A 23,384-nucleotide genomic window follows, 5' to 3' on the forward strand; every position below is an offset into this window, starting at 1 on the left:
AGGAAAATGTAATGGAATTAAGCTAGTATAATACATCATATAATTTAGAGTAAATAGTCCAATTGTCCGAGTGCTGAATCTTCTTCTTCACAGTATTGTTCCAGGTTTAATACTGCATCTGACGTCATTTGTTGATAAACGTTCATTGGCTGGTAAATAGTTCATATCCGTAATATCAGATGACAAGACCAGGGTTGGCGATCAGCTCTCATTAGTCCAATGCATTGATGATGAGGATGGCGTAGCGACGCAGAATTCATCTTCCTTGGTTCAGTCATTGATGCCGTAGAAGCCGGGAAAGCACAGAGGCTGGTGTTGCTATGGCAACTGAAGATAACTTTCCCTGCACTGTGAACTTTCGACAGAGAGAAACACTCCCTGACTCCCACTCGGCCAAGGCCACACTGATATTGAAGCAGCTGCATGTAAACTAAAATCAAAACAGCACACTATAGTATGGTGAATTTGGGGCTGGCAGACCTCATGGAGCCTTCCCTAAGATATTAAATGGGACAGATGAAAACATATTTTGGCCATAAACATGGATGACATGACATTTTATAGGATAAGATGAACAACCCTGTGTAAACAGGCAGTAGGGTAGGAGTAAAATTATGATATGGGAGATTAAGGGTGACAAAATAAGAATGACATATGGAACACGGTCTGGGCCAAGTTCTATCTGTGCTGACCAACTTGATATGATGTGTAAACAATTAAGATACTAATTTATCTAACACCATCAGTCATTGATTGATACATTGCTTAATTGACAGAACACTTTAACAGTTTGTAGAAAAAGGCACAGTTCACTGCATTGCTTTGCCTGTTGCACATGCGGTATATCTGTAATATCACACAAGCAGAGCCACACCGCCAAACTAAATGCAATGTCATTGCAATAGAGGGTAAATGGTTCATCCTGAGAGCGGTGGCTTTGGAGTCCAGCACAGTTGTTGACTTACTCGATTTTCGACCTCTGGGTGTAACACAAAAAATAAATAAATATAGGCTACAATGCATTGTAAACTAAAATTAAATAATAATAATAAAATACATTGGTGTTACACTAAACACTCTTCGCATCATGCACCTGTAACCCAACATGCACTATTGTAATAGAGCGTCGCAGTCCCGGCCCCTTTCATGACGACGCCTGCAGGCCCAGGAAATGAATCCCAATGCATTTTTCCCATAGACATTTCAAAAAGTATTTATTTAAAGACCTTTAAGCGTCGTACGAAGCCAACTCGAGTCGTGACAACTCATGACAACAAACACAATATTTTGGACCAAACCAATAATTACAAAGAAGAAAAACAACAAAAAAAAGTGTTGTAACCTGCCGTTTGTTTCTACTTTCTAATTCTTTGTTTGGCCCAAAACATTGTGTTTATTGTCATGATTTGTCACGACAAGAGTTGGCTTTGTCCGCGTTGTAAACGTCTTTAAATAAATACTTTCTGAAAAGTCTATGAGGAAAATGAACGGGGATTTCTTTTCCGGGTCTCTCGAGGGGGCGGGATAGTTGTAGTTCACAGCATAGATAAGAAAGGCTATAGATGGCTCGCCCGCAAATATTACATACACACATACTTTTCTTTTTTCCACCTTACTGTTGGTGTTGCTTTGAATGTCTCTCTCTGTCATTCTGTATCTGCAGTTCTTTTTTTCCCGTGCCAAGTTGCCCTACCTTTTTAACTGCTGCACTGCTTTGGTGCCTGAACTTCCCCGTAGTCTTATCTCGTATCTTATTACGCCCATATAATATGTAGCCTTGTCAGCTGGCTCTGAGCTCAATGTACATGAGGTGAAAGTTGAAAACTGCATTCAGAATTTAATCTGAACACCGTTTGGAATAAAGGCCACATGCGGAGGACATAAGCACAATAAAAGTGGCATCGATGCACCTTTGAGTACACTGCACTATATGCACTGTTTGGCTGATATTATTGCCCTGTGTGCAGTGTTGTTGTCGTCGACTAATACTATGACGAAAAATGTCCGTCGACTACCTTTTTTCCCCTGACAAAAACTACATAGAAACTAAATATAAACAAAGCCATGATGACTAAAACTATGACGAAATATAGTCGATTTTGTCAACAAATAAAAACTAGACTAAAATGTTAGGGTGGACACGAGATCTAGTGGACACGAGATCCAGTATAAGTAAAAGACACAAGTCATTTTACACTTGGTTGCATGCTGAAAATAGCCGATCTACAAGCTCACAACGCATCGCGCTGCGACACATTGTGAGCTTGTAGATCTGCTATTTTCAGAAAGTGTAAAATCAGTCATTTTGATTCCATCAAGGCCTGACAAAATACATTTTAGTCAACTAAATCAACTGTAGATTTAGTTTACGTACATACATGTATGTACTTAAACCGTGCATCTAAGTGACAATACAGTGAATCTGAATGGACAGCGAAACATACAGTATTTAGCATGATCATATTCACATTTGTATACTTTTACAGCACAGTGTAATTAAAAAAGGCACAGCGTCCACATCACATCTGATTATCCACGAGCCAAATCTGAATCAATCTTGTACAAGCACTTAAAGGTGTAGTTAAATTTTAAAAAAAATCACACTTTTAGACCATCTCCGTGGTCATCATATGAGCATACCTAACAATGGATGCCAAAAAAATGGGAAAATTCAGATTTTTGTGTGTTTTTATATCAAAAGTCCATACAAATTTTTTTTGTATTACTTCCTGAAAACGAAAACATGCTGCGTGATGACGTGTCGAGGCCCACATTGATAAAAGCCAATAAAAATGAAGCTCACCCGTATCCTCTCCATATGTGCTCATCCGTGCAGCACAGCTGCTATTGATTACAGAAATCCTCCGTTTTTATTCCCATTCCAGATAACATCCAGACAGTGTATTACTCGGTTTCAACTTAATCATCACGCTAAAATATGTATCTGAAAACATTATAGGGTAGAAATAAGCCACATAACAGTAAACTGGTACAACTGGCCGTCTATTTGATTTGTAAACAATGCTGCTGCGTATAGCATAGCAACAGTCCCTAGCGACCGTCCCATCGCCTGAAGGGATGCGACGCTCTGATTGGTTCAGAAACTTCATAGCGGTGTTTCAACTTGAGACCGTCTGAAACTTCAAAATAAAATGTCCACCATTTCCGTTTCACTACGCCTTTAAAAAGAGAAAAGAAAAATAACATTTCACAATAATTGCATTCTTTTTTAAACCTGTGCTCCTCCTGAAAGCTAAATAAACATAAAACATGAACAACAATAAAGCTACCAAATGCGTCAACATCATCACTTCGATATTCGCCACAATACAAGCCAGGTATTGTGGGAAGTACCAGAACACTAGGCTATAATTAAGTATTGTGTACTTTAGGCCTATTATAAATTCACAAAATTTATGAAGACTGGGAGAAATGGATGAATGGCAAAAAGGCCCCACAGGGACACTTGCAGGAAAGTTTTGGTATGACAAGGTCAAATCAATTAAGCAGCAGTAACTGCCTATAAGCTCCCCTATTCTCAATATTAAATCAAAAAGACTGCCTGCTATGTATGTTTATCAATGATCATACCTTTTCATTTTGCACAGGAACTGTAACCAAATAATTGCCCGGTGCAGACCGGTGCAAAAATAAATAACGGCCTACTGCAAATAGCAGCCTAGTTCCTTATAAACGCCGGGGTCCAAATCGATTTTGCATATTAACAGCCCGGGCTACCATTTGGAAAAATGCGGTATACAAACATCGGCATCGGTGACTATCGGTTATCGGCGAGATTGTTTTTTTAAAACATCGGTATCGGCCAAGAATTTCCACATCGGTGCACCCCTACCCACAACATGTAGTCTCTGGTTGAGCACTTCACCACTTTTCAACCTATCTTCATATAATAGGTCCCCACTAATAATCATGATAAAATGGCAGTCTGTGTCTCATAGGAGGGCTGTGGGCAGTTCAGAAACCCGTCCACCAGTGACATCATCATTAGGCAGATTTTTTTTTAAACAAGATTTGTATTTATCGTGAGAACGATGGCTTCCATTTTCGCATTGCAACTTTTCAGGGCTAGAAAGCCTGCAGTTTATATTAGCTTGGACTCCCCATCGATGATGTCACTGGTGGACGGGATTCTGAACTGCCCACAGCCCTCCTATGAGACACAGACTGAGCAGAAAAAAATTGGTGGTATTTTATCATGATTATTAGTTAGGACCTATTATATGAAGTTCGGTTGAAAAGTGGTGAAGTGGTCCTTTAAGGTGAAGTTAACATGCACTCTGGGAAAGTCCTGCATGTATATATACGCTTGCATGTTATGAATTAGAAGCATTTCTTTCTTATGTGGCTGTTCGTAGTTTGGTTTACGTAATAATGTTAAGCCACATTCACCAAGATAAACCCAACATTACAAGAATAAGCTGCTGAAACACTTTAAATGTAATAAGATAAGATTTATTTACAGAAACAATATTAACAGACAAACAATAAAAACATTTATAATTGCATACATGGAAGCAATTGAGATATCAGGGTATTGAAGGACAAAATAATAAAAGAAAACCCACACTAACTAGGAAATTAAAACTCAATTGGTCTACCGAATCAAACAGAAAAACAATAATAGCCTCCCTAACTGACAAAACAAAAACAGGAGAAAAAGTGGAAGCTAAATAAATGGCAGAAAACCCCTTTAAAGCAAATCCTTGCCATTACCGAGACCAATATAACAAGGCACTTGTGCCAACTAGTCAGACACGATGAACTAAACATATTATGGATGCTGCAATGCTAAACAACATTTCAACAATGGCAACAGCTAGCACCAGTTCAACAAACATTGTGGTCTGACAAAGAGGACCGGTTCTGTGGGTTGATATACTGTACATCAGACAAGCAAATGACATTCAGGTGTGGGTGGTGGAGGCAGAGAGTAGCCTGGCTAATAAGCCAGACTCAAATCACACTGTCGTGTGGTATTTGAGTCTGGAGATGCTGTGTATGGATCTTGTTTCCCGGGGGGCGGGTTCAAAAAATTTCTCTTTGACGCAATTGGTCAGAGCTACTGTCAGTCAAAGGTCTCAAGCATTGAACGTCACTGTACCAAAGCCCGCCCATATTGCATACCGTGTCCCGATTGGCCACACCAGTTCTCTGGTGTAGGCAATGGGCGTACAATTGAGCCTCTCCAGACCGTAATCCGCCGGCAGGCAATTTTGTTTTGCCAACGGCTGATTCGGTCTGGCTTATTAGCCAGAGAGAGCTCTGGCAGACCTGAAACCCATGGAAAGAGACAGCTCTCTTCCAAAAATAGGCCAGAGCAAAATCAGTGCAATGGAACAGCCCCTCCCATGAGATCAAACATCGGTTTTAACATTACCCCACCATAGAATGTTCAAACTATAATACAATCATGTGAAATCTGTGAAAATTACACTCTGGACAAAGAAGTATCAGCAAAAACATCAGTCTCTGGTTGAGGAACAAAGTTCAAGTTAAGGTCAAGGTGAATTGTCCTGACAATAACATAAACAAGGCATATTTCCAAAACATATCTTGAATGAATGAGTTTAACGTACAATCCTGCATGTATACTCTTGCATGTTATGTGCATTATAACTTAAGCCTTATTTTCTTTTCTTACAGGCATTTGTTGCATATTGTTCAGAGTTTGTGTCAACGGTCTGAATCTTGATCACAAGCGGCGGAAAAGCGGCGGAAAATAAACTAACAAGCAATTGCTGTATAACTAATGTTCTTTTTAGTCTTTGGAGAAGGCAAGATTCAATTATGTGTTTAATTGTTTGCTGAAACATGAAAGACCATTTCTCATGCAAAACTATTTTGTCACTGTAATGTTGTATGCAACAGGTCCACTGTTCGTAAATCCCAAGTAGAATGTGATGTTTTCATTACCAGAAGGTACTGAAGACACATGAAGAGGGACAATATTGAACTTCTTTTTCTTTGGCCCTTCAAGGTACACGGTTCCATCTTCAGTCCACCCAGACACACTTTTCAAAATCTTAGCAATCTCTGGCATTTTCCATGCTTCACCGCTGTACCATTTCATCCGTTTTTCAGAGACTGAGAGCATCTTCGTAATTGTTTCAATCTTGGTTTTATGGACAATTTTGTCCAATCCACTACCATTGGTCAGAAAGAAATGTGTGTAAGTTCTTCTCTTTCGTGGAGGAATTTCCTTCATCTTTGTCCAATACACTCTGTTCATTTGTTCCACCGCCGTTTGAACAATTCCGTATTTGTTTTCTCTTTCCTGATCTGTGTCATGATCCTCTGGCCAAAACAGCAAGGTTTGCAAGAGAAGTGCACTAGGAAAACACTTCTTTTTCTCAGTCGGGAACTGCTGACTGAGTCCCTGTAGATCTTTTAGGGTAGCTATCTTTTGAGACTGAGGAGATAGGCAATTCAAAGCTAGATTGGTTGCTATGTAATTGCAAAGATCCATTTGTTCAAGCTTGGCCTTCAGTGGGTTCCTTGGGTACAAAGAAAGGATGGACTCAAGTAGTCTAACTGCACCAGTTTCTTTCAGTTTAGCAAAGATGCATGTGATATTGCCTCCTCCCAAGTGATAAACTTGTGATAAAGCTGTGGAAGCGTCTGAGAAGTACTTCCCATACTCTACAGATTTCTCCCCCAACCATGCCAAAGGATATTTTGTCTTCCTCTCTGACCATACAATGGTGTCCTCTTCATCTTCATTGATGTCTTTCTGGAAGAAGCTGAGTTCCTCTGAGATCCATTCCAAGGCTTCCTGCACTGTCTTCTGAAGACTTTTCAAACGATCATGAAAGCGCTCCCAAGGATTTTCAACTATTGCAGGGATGTAGTCTGTAACCAAATATCGCATGTATTCGGAATGACCATTGTGTGCATTGGAAAACACATCCAATGAAGACATAAATTTCAGCAGGCTTAATCCAACCTCAACCTCAGCATAATACCCTGAAGCGTTCATAGTTCCTGGATCTTTAACAGCTGCCTTCTGACTTTCTCTGAAGCACTCCATGGCTTTCAGTGCAGTGTCCACAGCATCTGCTGTATTTTCTGCCGTCTTGGGTACTTTTTCAAGGGCTTTACACTTAGTTTTGAACCATTTGCTGAACACGTGACCTTTTGTGTCTAGTATGTACGAGTTGTTGGGCATCTGCTTGGCTGCATTCTCTGCCCAGTCTTTAGCCGCTTCAAACCTTTCAATGGTATAATGAAGGCGAGCAAGCTGCTGTGCAAAAAATGCATCTTTTTCAAATCTCTGGTATGCTTCCGTGAGTAAAGCAATCGCCTTTTCTGGGTGTTCATTATCACGCACATGCTCTATGAGAAGAGAGAAAAAACTATCCGTTTTATCCCCTTTGCTGATTCTGCAACGCCTTAAGAACAGTGCTCTCAAAAAACCCAAATACTCTTCCTCAAAAAGCACATTCTCACGGAGAAGATCCATTGCCAAACTACTTTGGCTCTTTTGGTCTCCAAGAAGCTGTTGGAGGATTTCTTTGGCAACCTTCTGGTGGATTATTCTGACTGATTCAATGTAAGTCTTCTCGTCGCGTAGGTGTATGAAGATCAGTTTAGCTTGTTCACTGAGAGCTTTCTCAAATGTATGTCGGCGAAACATATCCATGGGGAAGGTTAGTGCAAGCAGAGCTTCACAGTGGGACTGAGAAATGAAAGAGTTTTGGACGTATGTATTAAGCAATGCCACATAGAGAATGAGGCGAGTGACTACAGAGTCAGGATCAATGCCTTGAAGCAAATGTGTCACAAATGCTCTAACATACTTTGAAATAGTTTCATTTTTGAATTCTTCACTCATCAAAACAAATGTCAAGATGAATTCCGGCTGATACTGTCCCTCAAGAATCTTTCGTTTTTTAGCAAACTTCCTCTTCTCTACAGGAGAGAAATGGTGAGTGACAGAAACATTCTGTAATGGAGATTCTTTGCATTTCTTCTCTGGATCATTAGATCGTCTGCAGCTCAACAAAATGAAACAAAGTGTTCCTTGGTGGACTTGTTTGGTATTAATGGCAAACTCTAGTTCATTCTTCAGATCATCAAGATATTCTTTGTCTGAATCTTCAATGAGGAGGAGCACAGGAAGACATTTCTGAAAGTCCCTTTCCTCATACTCTCTTAGCTGAACTGCATGTTGTGTGACAACAGAATAAGGGTATGATGGCTTCACCACAGCACATCTTAGATCTTTCCGGTTGTTCCACAGCAGTTGCCTCGCCACAGTGCTTCCACCACTACCTGGCTGATGGAAGATGTTGAAGATGCTCACAGGATTCTGATCAGTATTTTGTTTCAAGGTATCACTGACAAGTTTAGAAATGTCACGATAAGCATCCCTTTCAATGATCTCTCCAACATATGATCTCTCAGCAAGCCAAATATTCAACCAAGCCACTCTTCCGCCATGGTAGAACTTGCGTTCAATGTTGGCATTTTCTGCTTTGATGAATTCTTCACTCGTCTCATCACAGTGATTGATACTCAGAATTTCAAGAGAATACATCCTTTCTTCTTCGCGTGTTTCAAGAACACATTGCCCATTTACAACCGTGGGCAAACGTGTGGTGGCTTGTGATGTTATTGGTTGGAGTTGCTGCAATGTTCCATCAATGTGGCTCATTTTCATTCCAACAACACTGAAACGGTCCACATCTTTTGCTTCACATAAACACTCGGCAGAGCTTTGCCACTTCTGAAAGTATTCCTCGGATTCAGAGATGCAAATTATGTCATCATGACCTCCCATATTAGCAAAAAACTCATTAAAGGTGTGCAAGAGTGGTTTCTCAACTGGAGATGTGAGAAGGAAAAGCACCTGGAATGGTGCATTTTGCAAGATCTGTTTACAGATCAAGATCACAGATTCCTTCAGGAGAGTCAATTTTGTTTTGTTCCAAGTCATTTCATCACAGGGGCTTTCATTTCCTTTGTAGTCAGTGCGGCCATTACAAAAGATCCAGCTTGTCTGCTCAAACAGATGCAAGTGGCTTTTAAATTCACCGATTGTACCACTTGGTATTCTGTAGTTCTGCATAAAATGCAAATTTGCAGGAATCTACTGCATAGTCCTGACTTATTTGAGTCTGGGTCAAAGTCAAACACACAGAATACGTTCATGTTGAGTAGCCATCCAATGCTGCAAAGATCTTCTGGTTTGAATCGGTTTGTGACAAGTATGTACCATTTCTCTTTTTCAATGAATTTCTTGCCACTGGTAAAAAGCATTGTGAGTTTTCTGCCTAGATCTTGGCGAATACCCGGTGTATGAAAAGACTGACCATCCTCAGCTTCCTTCCTTTGAGCATCCCTATCTCTAACTCTGTGGTAGAAGTCACTTTGATCTTTGTCAATCACCGTCTCAGATTTTGAGCCCACCCTCCGGTAAATTGTACCTTTCTCAAATTTGAATTTTACTTTGTTGTCCTCCTCTTTGAAGTTTGGTAGGCAAACTGAATACACTCTGCCATTGACAATACTTACGGATGGTACAATGTCAACCTCTATTACATAACTTTTCTCACTACTTGTGCGATGAATCACTTCAATGAAGCGAGGTGGACGTATACATTGGCGTACATGCTCACTGTCAGAGAGAGTGAAGCTCCTCTCAATGTGATCTAATGCATCTACATACATGTCTTTTTCTTTCACAGGGACGCCAATGATCTCACCGTGTGTGTACCCTGCATCATCTCTGCTGTCCATCACACCAAAGTGAATTGTGCCATTTGATCTCATATTCATACAGCCAGTACCAAATTTGAGAACCTCTTTGGCAAATTTAGCTTGTATGCTTACACGGTCGAATGTAGCAGCTGTAGCAAAGGACTTGTATTCATGACAAGGATTAATCAGATCAAAAACACCAGACTCAGGCTCCAAAACCCTGTGTTTTACATACGTAAAATCACTGCCATCTTTGTCGAAAGGTCGTGGTTTGCAGTCCTCCTTTGAGGTCAACACACAGACAGAATGTTCCTGACCAGTTTGTTTTTCACCTAGCACACCTTGATCTGTCTCTACAATATATACAGGGTGACCTTCATTTCCCCCTGGAAGACATTGACTGGATTTCTGTTCATTACTCTTAATTCCCTTTTTACTTTTTGGGACACTTAATGTCTTTTGCTGACCTGAGGTGGTGTCAGGGCCTTTAATAAGTTCATCTCTCTCATTGATTAGCAGAAGAGCAGGCCCTGATTTCATACCAATCTCCTTCCTCAGATAGTCCATCTTCAGTTTGAGGAGAACTCGTCCATCAACCTCTTCCTCGTGTAGTTTCTTGACGTACTGTTCTTTGACTCCGACAGTTCTTAGCCAGGAGCTTACCTGAGATTCAGTCCAGTTCTCAGGCTGCTCGGGTTGACCAGCTGTAAGGCAGAGACAAAAGAACAGCATTGGTTGTTCGTTGATACCAGAATATGAACAAATTCCTGTTATTGCACTTTAGATATGCCTGAGTTATCTTACAACAAATTAACGAAAGCTCTGTCCACAGGAAGCTGTCCTCAAAACCCCTTCTCCTCAGTGGCTCCCACTGGAGCAACTGATCTGAATTTGCATATGCATAAAATAACGACGCCTGTTTTTCACTTTCCCAAAATGTAAGCTGTTTATTGGTGTTTTTATATCCGTTTTTATACCCTGCTGTTCGGGCCATGCGACGGCTATGGGACCTAACGTCGCCATGGTTACAGCCCCCAAGCTATGGGACAAATTCAACAAACTGTGCGGGGCCCACACTGGGCACCCACACTGTTGCAAACTTACAAAGGATTGCATTTACACTTCATGGCACAAGCACGGAGATTCAGGTTATTTTAGTGAGTCCGTGTGTCTCTTTTCGCTGCCTGTGGGACCACGACAGCTCAGCAGACGCTGGGCTCCATCTTGTGCCACCCATCCTTATCCCTTATCCCTAAACTAATTTGCCATTTTTTTACTATTTTAAAAAAACATTTTAAAATAGTTCAACTAGCCGATCTACATAAGGATTGATTATGTTGTTTTGTTGGTCTTATTAAAATTCAAATTTAAAAGTGAGAAACTAAATATAATATGTTTCACGGTCTTACATGTATTTGAGTAATGTACTTACCCATCATGGTTCTTCCACTGTCAGTTCACCCAAAGATGTGCTTCTTCACCAAAGGCGTCCTGTGGCACTGAGTGAGTTAAGAGAGAAAAGTACAGTTTAGCCTACTTTTATTCTCTGTTTTTTTACAGCTTCAGATTATTAATACAAGACATGCCATTAAAGTAATACTACAAGTAATACTTTAATTAATTAATTTAATTTGAATTAAAGTAAACTCTATTTTATACTTAAGCAATTAAAAAATAGCAATTTCACGTGTTACAATTTACAATTTACAATTTAGGCATTTAGCAGACGCTCTTAATCCAGAGCGACTTACAATAAGCAAGAACAAAAAGCATGGGAATACATCACATATGTAAAAAGCATTTATCGCGAAACATGCGTAAGCTAAGAACGTGACTAGAACATATCTATATAATGACACTATACATATAAACTATAACTAGAACATATCTATATAATGACACTATACATATAAACTACACATATGCTATACTATGCTGTACATATATACTATGAAGTGCTATGACTACTATACACTATATACTATGAAGTGCTATGACTACATACAATGCACTTATTGTGCTGTCTACATGACATGCTATAAGTCTGTTTCAAATGCTATATAAGTCTAAGAAGTGCTGTCTAAGGGGGGTAGGGTAAGTGCTATGGGCCATGATGGAGTCTGAAAAGGTGGGTTTTCAGACTACGGCGGAAGATCGGGAGTGATGCTGCAGTTCTGATTGCAACGGGAAGTGCATTCCACAGTTTTGGGGCCAGAAGGGAGAAGAGTTTGGGACGTGTGGAGCGTTGTCCCGGCGTTTTTAGTGAGGGTACTTCCAGCTTCCCTGCGTTGGCTGATCTGAGTGCGCGGGAGGGTTTGTAGGGTTCAATCATGCTGGCAAGATATGGGGGAGCCATACCTTTGGTTGCTTTAAATGCCAACATCAGAGTTTTGTATTCTGTGCGGGCAGCGACCGGGAGCCAGTGCAGGGAGCGGAGCAGGGGGGAGACATGTGAGAATTTTGGCTGGTTGAAGACCAAGCGAGCTGCGGCATTTTGGATCAGTTGGAGAGGCTTCAGTGCACATGCCGGTAAGCCAGTAAGGAGAGAGTTACAATAGTCAAGTTTTGACAGGACTGTTGTCTGGATTAGGAGCTGGGATGATTCCTGGGTGAGGAACGGTCTAATTCGTCGTATGTTATAGAGTGTGAACCTACAGGATCGAGTGACAGCTGTGATGTGAGTTTTGAACGAGAGCTGACTGTCCAGGACAACACCAAGGTTCCTGGCTGTTGGGACAGACGTTACCAGGGCGTTGTCTACGGAAATAGTTAGCTCCCGCATCGGGCAGGACTTAGCTGGGAAGAAGAGAAGCTCAGTCTTGTCTGGGTTCAGCTTGAGGTGGTTGGAGGACATCCACTGTGAGATGTTACGAGGCGACATGTTGTGAGCTTGTAGATCTGCTATTTTTGTAAAATGTCAGTATGGCTGACTTTTCGGGTAGTAAGGCTGGAAGGCTCTTGTGTGCCCTGCAGTCTTCCTGGTGCCCTCTCTTCTCCAGCCCTAAGTGCCCACTCTTCCAGGCGCACACATTTCCCTAGAGCCCACTATTCCTAGTACCCAGTTATCCTGGTATCCCGGATTTCTCTAGTGCCCACTCTTCTCTACCCCCCTAGTGCCCACTCTTCTCTACCCCTAGTGCCCACTCTTCTCTACCCCTAGTACCCACTCTTCTCTACCCCTAGTGCCCACTCTTCTCTACCCCTAGTGCCCACTCTTCTCTACCCCTAGTGCCCACTCTTCTCTACCCCTAGTACCCACTCTTCTCTACCTCTAGTGCCCACTCTTCTCTACCCCTAGTGCCTTCTCTACCCCTAGTGCCCACTCTTCTCTACCCCCCTAGTGCCCACTCTTCTCTACCCCTAGTGCCCACTCTTCTCTACCCCTAGTGCCTTCTCTACCCCTAGTGCCCACTCTTCTCTACCCCTAGTGCCTTCTCTACCCCTAGTGCCCACTCTTCTCTACCCCCCTAGTGCCCACTCTTCTCTACCCCTAGTGCCTTCTCTACCCCTAGTGCCCACTCTTCTCTACCCCTAGTGCCTTCTCTACCCCTAGTGCCCACTCTTCTCTACCCCTAGTGCCTTCTCTACCCCTAGTGCCCACTCTTCTCTACCCCTAGTGCCTTCTCTACCCCTAGTGCCCACTCTTCTCTACCCCTAGTGCCCACTCTTCTCTACCCCTAGTGCCCACTCTTCTCTACCCCCCTAGTGCCCACTCTTCTCTACCCCTAGTGCCCACTCTTCTCTACCCCCCTAGTGCCCACTCTTCTCTACCCCTAGTGCCCACTCTTCTCTACCCCCCTAGTGCCCACTCTTCTCTACCCCTAGTGCCCACTCTTCTCTACCCCTAGTGCCCACTCTTCTCTACCCCTAGTGCCCACTCTTCTCTACCCCCCTAGTGCCCACTCTTCTCTACCCCTAGTACCAACTCTTCTCTAGCCCTAGTGCCCACTCTTCTCTACCCCTAGTGCCCACTCTTCTCTACCCCTAGTGCCCACTCTTCTCTACCCCTAGTGCCCACTATTCTCTACCCCCTAGTACCCACTCTTCTCTACCCCTAGTGCCCACTCTTCTCTACCCCTAGTACCCACTCTTCTCTACCCCTAGTGCCCACTCTTCTCTACCTCTAGTGCCCACTCTTCTCTACCCCTAGTGCCCACTCTTCTCTACCCCTACTGCCCACTCTTCTCTACCCCTAGTACCCACTCTTCTCTACCCCTGGTGCCCACTCTTCTCTACCCCTAGTACCCACTCTTCTCTACCCCTAGTGCCCACTCTTCTCTACCCCTAGTACCCACTCTTCTCTACCCCTAGTACCCACTCTTCTCTACCCCTAGTACCCACTCTTCTCTACCCCTAGTGCCCACTCTTCTCTACCCCTAGTACCCACTCTTCTCTACCCCTAGTGCCCACTCTTCTCTACCCCTAGTACCCACTCTTCCAGGTGCCCACTGGAAGAGTGGGCACCACTCCAAGGACAAAGGACAAAGTCCAAGGACAAGGTTTCCCGCGTATATACAATCTCTACGGTAATGCTAGGCCATGGCAATACCTGTGCTGAAAATATGTGAGCCTTGAACATGATTATTACTAAAGGTGGCCTTACACTAGCCGATAATCGGGCATTTGTTGACGCTCGGGGGGTGCCCGACTCAATCGATCTGCTCGGGGCTGCGCTCAAAGCGTGATCGGCCCGATCAACATCAAGAATGTTTGATATTTGCTCTGCCCCGCTCCGATTATCCTGTAGTGTGTGGTGCTATCAGATTTCAGATTTTAAAAAATTGGCTAGTGTAAGGCCACCTTCAGTTTGTATTTGCATTGATTGTCCAATGATTCTAATCCACTAGGTTGTATATACAGTATCAATCACATCCATGACCAAACCAATGCATATATTTAAACGTGATTGCATAATTCAATTCATTTACTGACGCAGATTATGCTTTGTGTGTGTGTGTGTGTGTGTGCGTGTGTGTGTGTGTGTGTGTGTGTGTGTGTGTGTGTGTGTGTGTGTGCGTGCGCGCACTGAAAGCAGCAAATCAGAGACGGCCAAGGGCCGGTCTTGGCAGTTTCCCCTAGTGCCCACTGCCCAGAATGTTTTGGTGCCCACCTATCCTGTTGATTGATTGATTTATTGATTGAATTTTTTATTTCACAGTATGCAGAAGGGTCAATACAAAACACACAGACTTTATTTACGGGGGCCAATTTGGAATTGCAGCCCCATTGTAGGTGCGCTTTGAGATCGGGTTTGAAGGAGTCAAGGGATTCACTGTTGGTTTCGGGCGTTCCACATTTTGGTGCGGCATAGGAGCCAAGTGAATTGAATCCCTTGTTTGAGCCGAATCTGCGTTGCACATGGTTTGTTGAACTCCCTCTGGTGTTGTGGGTGTGGACTTCATTGACATTAAGTTTGTTACCGCCCAACAGCCCATGCACAAACACACAGCCAATCTCTAGCTCGAGAGGCCCACAAAAGACACACAAAGATCAGTTTGCGGTGGTGTGAGTCACTTAAAATAGGTCAGAGTGGAACTGGAATGAATGGAAAATAAATAACGCTAAGGAGTGATGTTTGAAGTGTGATAGTATAATGCAATATGGATTTAAAAATATAATAAAGAAACATAGAAGACAAACATGTTGAGAGTGAAGATGTGAGGGGTTTATCCTTTTAGTTTAGGATATGTACACATCACCAATATTATGTTGATATGCATTCTTGTCAACCAATCAGTCAGCCAGTCAATCAATAAATCAATCAATCAACGTCGTGAAGTATTTCATCAATCTATTTTTCCCCACAGTGGTTATTTACTGCGTGTAACTGTGTATATAGCTACATCATCTATCTACTTAACTTACCCATTATTCTGTCACTGTCCAGTTCACCCAAAGATGTAGGCTACCAGCTCTTCACTGCAGCTTGACGCATCTAATGCAAGAGAAATGCACTGTTACTTTTATTGTTACTACACAAAATTAATAACAGATATATGTTCATGCAATCTTGTCAAGAACATCAATCAATCAATAAGTAGCCTATTCAATCAAATCAATATATTTCCCTACACAATATAAACTGATTGTTGATTGTGTGTAACTGTGTATTGCATTGATGTTTGAGTATTACATGTTTGATTGGTTTACTCAAACTGCGGGCGCACACACACACACACACACACACACACACACAGGAGACCGCATTCTCCAGAGCTACTACCCTGTTGTTGCATCCCTTTCCCCTGCGATTATGCCTACCCAAATTTGTAATAAAATGTTGAATTCCTAAAACATTAACCATCGGAGTCTCCCAGTTTATTCTACAGTTTCAGTTATGTTGGTCTTTAACGCATTAGAGCTATATGGACCAGAGCTAGTTGGTCTTATACAAATTCAAACTTAAAATTGAGAACATAGGCTATAGGGCGCGTTCGGAAATACCGTGCGCACTCGCCAATATTAGTTTGCATAATAATTGCATTGTAGTGCGCTCAGTGCGCAATTTCCAAACGCGCCCGATTAAGATGTTTCATATACGGTTTTACATGTATTTGTAATGTATGCCTATATCACGGTTCTTCCACTGGTTATGTTCACCCAAAGATGTGCCTCTTTATAGCTTGATAATGGTTAATAATTCATCTAAGAGATAAGTCAGAAAGAAGCGCACTTATGTTAGCCTGCATATTGAATTCCTGTAGGCTAGTGTAGCCTATAAAGTGATATACATTCTAAAACGCAAATACTATCACACGGGCAGTTTTATAATAGGATATATGCTGCGCTGCCCTGCAATGTCTGATATCATCATATAGGCCTAGGCTAGTATTTATAACAGACTTTAACTTTTCATTTATCATTTACATTATGTCCCAATAAAAGTTGTAGGCTATTCATATAAGTTGTAATCGTTTTTTGTATCCTACCTTGAATCAACACATTGCAAATTTGCAGGGTTTCCTTCTTCTTCACAATCTTCAGTTCTCCGTTATTAAACTGAACAATACAAAACACATCAGAACGATTCTCCGTCCGCATGTACTCCGCAGACTCGACACAACCGTTTAACTGCGACACGAGCTGAGATTATTATATACGCTCGGTAGCTTTCGTTTACCAGAAAAGGGCGACGCTATAACCTCGCCTCACCAGGCTTTCCACCTCGGAGGAAAAGGGCGACGCAACAGGCAACATGATCGCTTCTGACCAACAAAAAAACGTAGGGCCTACTGGGGGAGGCAAACTGGAGACGGAAGTTTGATGGAATGCAGTTATATATAACTCTATGGATGAGAGCCATCCAGAGACAAGCATGAGTAAACCAGATGCACTGTGACGTTTGTCAAATGATTGTTTCATTAAAATGACTCTTGAAAGTTTTCAGATTAGTTTTTTGTATCTCAAGTAAACAACAATTAAGTAGCATAGTAAATTCAAGAAGCATGGATTAAATATTTATTGTATATTTTGTTATTTTTATTTTGTGACAGGTTGTGAGGTTGTAGATCGGCTGCCTATTTGTTGTGTGTGGGACATGTTTCTGTACACAGGAAATTTTACTCAATTTGAGTAAAATTTTACTCCCAAAAAGATAGTATTTGGTCCCAGTCCAAATAGAGTAAAATTTACTCTGGTCACAGAGTTAGATTTTCAGAGTTATTTATACTCTATTTAGAGTTTACATTTAACTCCACAATATGACATTTTACTCCATTTAGCATAAGTAGGAAACAACTCCAACACCATTTTACTCTGTATGAGAGTAGTAATTCCTCAATATAGAGCTGTATTTTAATCAATACAGAGTAATATTTCACTCAATATAGAGCTGTATTTTACCCAATACAGAGTAATATTTCACTCAATATAGAGCTGTATTTTAATCAATACAGAGTAATATTTCACTCAATATAGAGCTATATTTCTCTCAATATAGAGCTGTATTTTAATCAATACAGAGTAATATTTCACTCAATACAGAGCTGTATTTTAATCAATACAGAGTTATATTTCACTCAATATAGAGCTGTATTTTACCCAATAGAGTAATATTTCACTCAATATAGAGCTGTATTTTACCCAATACAGAGTAATATTTCACTCAATACAGAGCTGTATTTTAATCAATACAGAGTAATATTTCACTCAATACAGAGCTGTATTTTAATCAATACAGAGTTATATTTCACTCAATATAGAATCAGATTTCACTCAATATAGATTAAATTAACTCATTAATAAAATAAAAAAGGTCAATCAGAAATTAGTATTCAACATTGCAATTTTATTTTTCTTACACATGTGCAAATTAATAACTGAACACTTGATACAACCACATACAATACTGTTCCATTAGAACTTGAAAAATAAAATACAATAAAACATTTTGGCCTTTAAAGTGACAGCAGCATCTGTATAAAACTTTGGCCTCTGTAAAGTGACAGCAGCATCTTTTCACACAGATGTATAGTTACACATACATATAGTTAACCCAAAAAATTACTTTATATCATGGATTGAATTCATGGAGATGTTTGTCGCATTACTGAGCCAATAACTGGATGACCGGTGGAGTCTCCAGGAGACTCAACCGATAGGAGACCTCAATAGTTCAAAATCTGTGCAGCATCTGAGACCTCATCTCTTTAACCCTGAGATTCACCTGGTTTGCAAGAAGTTGTAAACATTGGCCAGATCCCTGGACAAAATTAGCTTTGAATCACAATTAAGTATTTGTGAAGTCTCTTACTCCACCGGTCATTACATTATTGGCTCAAGAATGTGTGAGAGAAAACAATATGTAACAGTTGGATCAAAGATGACGGCCTATTAAAGACATGGATCAATAGATGATCGATAGAACAAAATAGACATGGTGGCATTTGGCCCTCCAGGGAGAAAAAATAAAGAAAACCAAGAAACAGCAGAGTTCTGAATGGCCTGTGCGTGCGGGGCTGCGGGCGGCTGTGTGTGTATGTGTTTGAGTATTTATCATTAATGGAAAACTGCAATAATGAATTAAGAGTACATAAGACAGCAGTAAATGAGCTCATCCAGACACACCGTTTGTAGTGCAAATGTGAACAGCAGTAACCTGTCCTCTTTAAGAACAACATGGTGGATTTTGTGAAAAACTGGCATCTCACTAAGGACTTTAAGACAAACAACTAAACCTGGACGATACATATTTCCATGGTGTTTGGCCCATCTAACATCTAACACCTTAGTGTCAATTGGTACCTGAAGAGTCTCTGCTATCTCACGGCCCCTGTCCATCACATTTAAAGCTACCATTTTACTTGGACCAAACACCAGTCTGTTGGGGTCAAATGTCTGCCAACTGTATGCTACTTGACTTTGGTGTTTCTTTGCCAATGTTTTAGTTACATTTTTGAAGCTTTTTAGTTGTTTTTTAAAGAAATTATGTTTCGCTAGCGCATGCACCAAATATGCAAAAGTGGTCCAATTTTACGAATACATGTTGGATAATGCACCATAAAATGATGCTTTGGAAGTAGCCTCTTGTTGGGAAACAAGTGCTTGAATAACCCATGATGCTCTGCAATCAAATGTTTCAAATAAATAGTAATGCCAGTTGATAACCTGGGAGAAAATACAATATCTGCTATTTGAAGCAACAGCAGAAGCAAATACCAGTGTTGATCATTTGGACAAACCAAGTCTCCAAAGATAAGTGGTAAATTGCGAAGCAAGCACCAGGATTGGATTGCATTTAAACCCAAGTAATTCGAGTCCGCTACTAACTTCAATGCAGGTGGCTTGTTGTTTTGTTCCATGTAACCATAGTTAAAGCTCTTAATTCTCCGGTCCTCTTTCTCAGCAAGACAAAAGCGGCAACAATATCTGGCACTGAATGATTCTACGAAACCAAACAAACCGTGAAGACCAAGGTTGTCACCAGTAACTTGGACAATAGTTCCATACACATTTTGATCATACAATGGGACCCGAATTCCATTCGTCTCCAGTTCTTTAATGTCTTGCACAATTGGATCAAGTATTTTAGAAAAGCCATATGTTTTAATGTCTTGGGCATGGAATAAAGCGACCAAATTAATATTGAGCAGAATAGAGTTGTGCTTTGGAGAAAAATTACGCAAGGTGAAATAGATTGCTCCTATTTTATGTATTCCCTTTTTACTCCCCAATGGATTGGCGCATTCAAAATCATCATAGAAAATTTGCAACTGAATTGCATGCTTCTGTTTTGAAAATAAAGGATGACTCTTGAAAAGATCTCCATCACACAAGTCATGCAGACCTTCTCTTGAACTGGAATCAGTCTGCAGCATCTCTTTTATATTAGGGTGTTTGTAAATGAAGTCTAATGTTTTCAAAATTGGGATATAAACAAATTTATCGGTAACAACAGCTGGATCATAAGTTCCAGTAGTCCGATTGCGCCTACTGGCGCACGCGCGCGCGCACACACACGCGCGCGCGCGCGCGCGCGCGCGCGCACACACACGCGCGCGCACACACGCACACACGCGCGCACATGCACGCGCACGCGCGCACGCACATGCACGCGCACGCACATGCGTGCGCGCGTGCATGTGCGTGCGCGCGTGCGCGTGCGTGCGCGCGTGTGTGCGCGCGCGTGCGCCAGTAGGCGCAATCGGACTACTGGAACTTATGATCCAGCTGTTGTTATTTTCAAAATGGCCGTATCCGCGAAACGGGCTGAAAAATCGTTAAAATGTGCCTCAAATCTTTCAGAAGATTGTCATGATTTAGAAAACATTTTTTTTAAATTTCGACGTCAGGCCTGAATGGGTTAACCCCCACGAGGGCCCCTGGGCCGATCATTTTTTAGAGTCCCCCCATAGTGCTCCTTTCACAATCAACGGCCAACGAAGAGCCCCAGGAGCCCTTCTCAGGGCCTCAAACGCGGTACTACGCGGTCCAGTTTCCCCGAAGACCCCCTGAGAGTCAAGGGCCCTGTGTGTTATGCGTTATTAGCAGGTAGAGTGTCTTTGCCAGCAGGAACACAGGTTTCTTATCACACAGAGAATATATGTGACAAAATTTGACTGAGGGACTGCCATTGGATTTCTTTGAATTTTCGTTTTTTCATGTCATATGACAGCAGAATATCATAGCTTGTTCAGTTTGACCCACCAGTTTTGGAGATATGGCTTATTGCGAACGCAGTGAGCATTTACTATGAGACCCAGCAGATCACGTCTGTGTGTGTGTCTGTCTGTGTGTCACGCTGTAACACCACCCGCCCACCACCAGAGGGCGCAGCTGTATCACACACAAAAACACACACACATGCACGCACACACACACACACACACGCACGCACGCACGCACGCACGCACGCACGCACGCACGCACACACACACAAAAAACTTAACTTAAAAAAAAACTTAACTTAAAAAAAAACTTAACTTAAAAAAAAAACTTAAAAAGGAAAAACGCACACAAAAAACTTAACTTAAAAAAAAACTTAACTTAAAAAAAAACTTAACTTAAAAAAAAAACTTAAAAAGGAAAAACGCACACACAAAAAACTTAACTTAAAAAAAAAACTTAAAAAGGAAAAACGCACACACAAAAAACTTAACTTAAAAAAAAACTTAACTTAAAAAAAAACTTAACTTAAAAAAAAAACTTAAAAAGGAAAAACGCACACAAAAAACTTAACTTAAAAAAAAACTTAACTTAAAAAAAAACTTAACTTAAAAAAAAAACTTAAAAAGGAAAAACGCACACACAAAAAACTTAACTTAAAAAAAAACTTAACTTAAAAAAAAAACTTAAAAAGGAAAAACGCACACACAAAAAACTTAACTTAAAAAAAAACTTAACTTAAAAAAAAAAACTTAAAGGAAAAACGCACACACAAAAAACTTAACTTAAAAAAAAACTTCACTTAAAAAAAACTTAAAGAAAAAACTTTTTTAAAAAAAACCTAAAAAAGAAACACGCACGCACGCACACATACACACACACACTAAAAAAATAACTTGAAAAAACATTTAATTTAAAAAAACTTAACTTAAAAAAAACCTTAAAAAGTACGTAATTTATTCTAATTGTTGTTATTGCAATTTACGAGCTGCGTTCGCTTCCCGCGTTTGCGCGTCTTACTTGTAGAGTAATGTCTTGCAGAAAACAGCGAGTTGAGAAAACAGGCTTGAAAGGTTCACTTCTGTGGTCTCTAACATTACACCTAGCTACATGTTTGGGCATTTATTTCATATTTACATGTCGATTTCATCTCTGACACTTATTTCAGACATGCTCTAGTATGTGAAGAGTCTGCCTGTGTTATAACCTCATTTTGGGGAAAAAAAAGTTTTTCTCCTCTGGTGAAAAGCTGGAATTTGCGCGATGGCAGTCTCTCAGTCAAATCTGGTCACATATGTTTGACTCGGCGTACTTTGACCATATCGCCAAATAAGTCTCTTAGATGTGCCAACGAGACAACTTCACAAGTCACAACCAAATGACAATGTATACAGTATTAACCACCAGCTCTGGCCTTGCGGTTAGAGTGTCGGCCCTGAGTCGTGTGTGTGTGTGTCTGTGTGTGTGGTCACAACCACTTTGGCCTGCAGGGCCTATTGTCTGCAGGTGTACTCCCGTCTCCCCTGTGTGCCCACAGATCCTGTAGGCTTGGCCAAGCCTTTTAAGTTTTAACAGTGGCTCCCAGACTCCCAGCCATTCAATGATCTCTCTCTCTCTCTCTCCGTTTCTCTCCCCAGCTGACAGCACATTTTAGTTTGCTTCTCTTTAGTTCCCTTCACACTACATTGATGCTCAGACATCCACATCGCTGACATCACTGATCTTACCGACTTGCACACCTCACACCTTTTGTATGCTTCATTTAGTTATTTCTCGAAATAAAATGATTCGTAGCTTCTGCACCACCGCTGTGTCCTCCCATAAGTCCGACATCCCGTTTGTCCGAACTATACGTGGCCGGTTAAGACTGATGTGTGGCCTGTTAAGACTGAGGTTAGGGTTATTGACCTACGTGGTCGCGGTTAAGACTGATGTTAGGGTTAGGGATAGTGTTGGGAGGTCGGAACAATGACATGTTACCAACATTTTTGTATCCTTTATTTACCCAGGGAAGTAGCTGAGCACAGGTGCTCATTTTCAGCATCGCCCTGCAAAAAGAAATAAATTGCATTGTGCTGCTTATACATACCGTAAACAAATACAGGTACAGAACACTGTTAAGTCCTTAACCCTAACCTCACATAAACTATGCCTAAACCTAACCTCAAAATTAGCCTGGGTTCCAGCCTGAATCATCTGTGAATCTGTTACGTCACTCGTAGCGAGTGACAACATTCACGGAACGCAGCGATTCAGGCTGGAACCCAGGCAACCTCAAAACCACACCCAAGAGGGAATCGTGCCATAACCCAGCCCATGGCAATACCAATGACAAATTGGTAACATGTCGCGGTTCCCTCTTGGGTGTGGTTTTGAGGTTAAGTTTAGGCATAGTTTTTGTTTAAGGTTAGGTTTCTGGGTTAAGTGTTCAGACTAAATTATTAAGGTTGTTGATATTTAGTCGACTACCAAAAGTTGAATATTTCATGCATTGTGATGTCAGTTGATGCTGCAGTGCTTGACGTTGCATCAAATAAACACTAGGTGCTGCTGCTCAACTA

At 41.2% G+C, this 23,384-nt stretch overlaps 1 protein-coding gene and 1 long non-coding RNA gene across 2 annotated transcripts in view; one reads left to right on the forward strand and one right to left on the reverse strand.

The window, feature by feature from the left end:
- The window catches only part of LOC306936093, a 117,539-nt gene that overhangs the window by 72,634 nt on the left and 21,521 nt on the right, over positions 1-23,384 (forward strand). The gene's annotated exons all lie outside the window — the stretch shown is intronic.
- LOC306937283 (sterile alpha motif domain-containing protein 9-like) lies at positions 8,814-11,220 on the reverse strand. Its single transcript, XM_079520949.1, has 2 exons — positions 11,153-11,220; positions 8,814-10,424 (listed from the first exon to the last, which is right to left on the reverse strand). Exons 1-2 carry the CDS (start codon positions 11,157-11,159, stop codon positions 8,953-8,955), a joined length of 1,479 nt encoding a protein of 492 aa, XP_079377075.1. The 5' UTR covers positions 11,160-11,220; the 3' UTR covers positions 8,814-8,952.

The sequence above is a fragment of the Electrona antarctica genome (assembly GCF_951216825.1).
Source record: "Electrona antarctica genome assembly, chromosome: 14".
Lineage (NCBI taxonomy): Eukaryota > Metazoa > Chordata > Actinopteri > Myctophiformes > Myctophidae > Electrona > Electrona antarctica.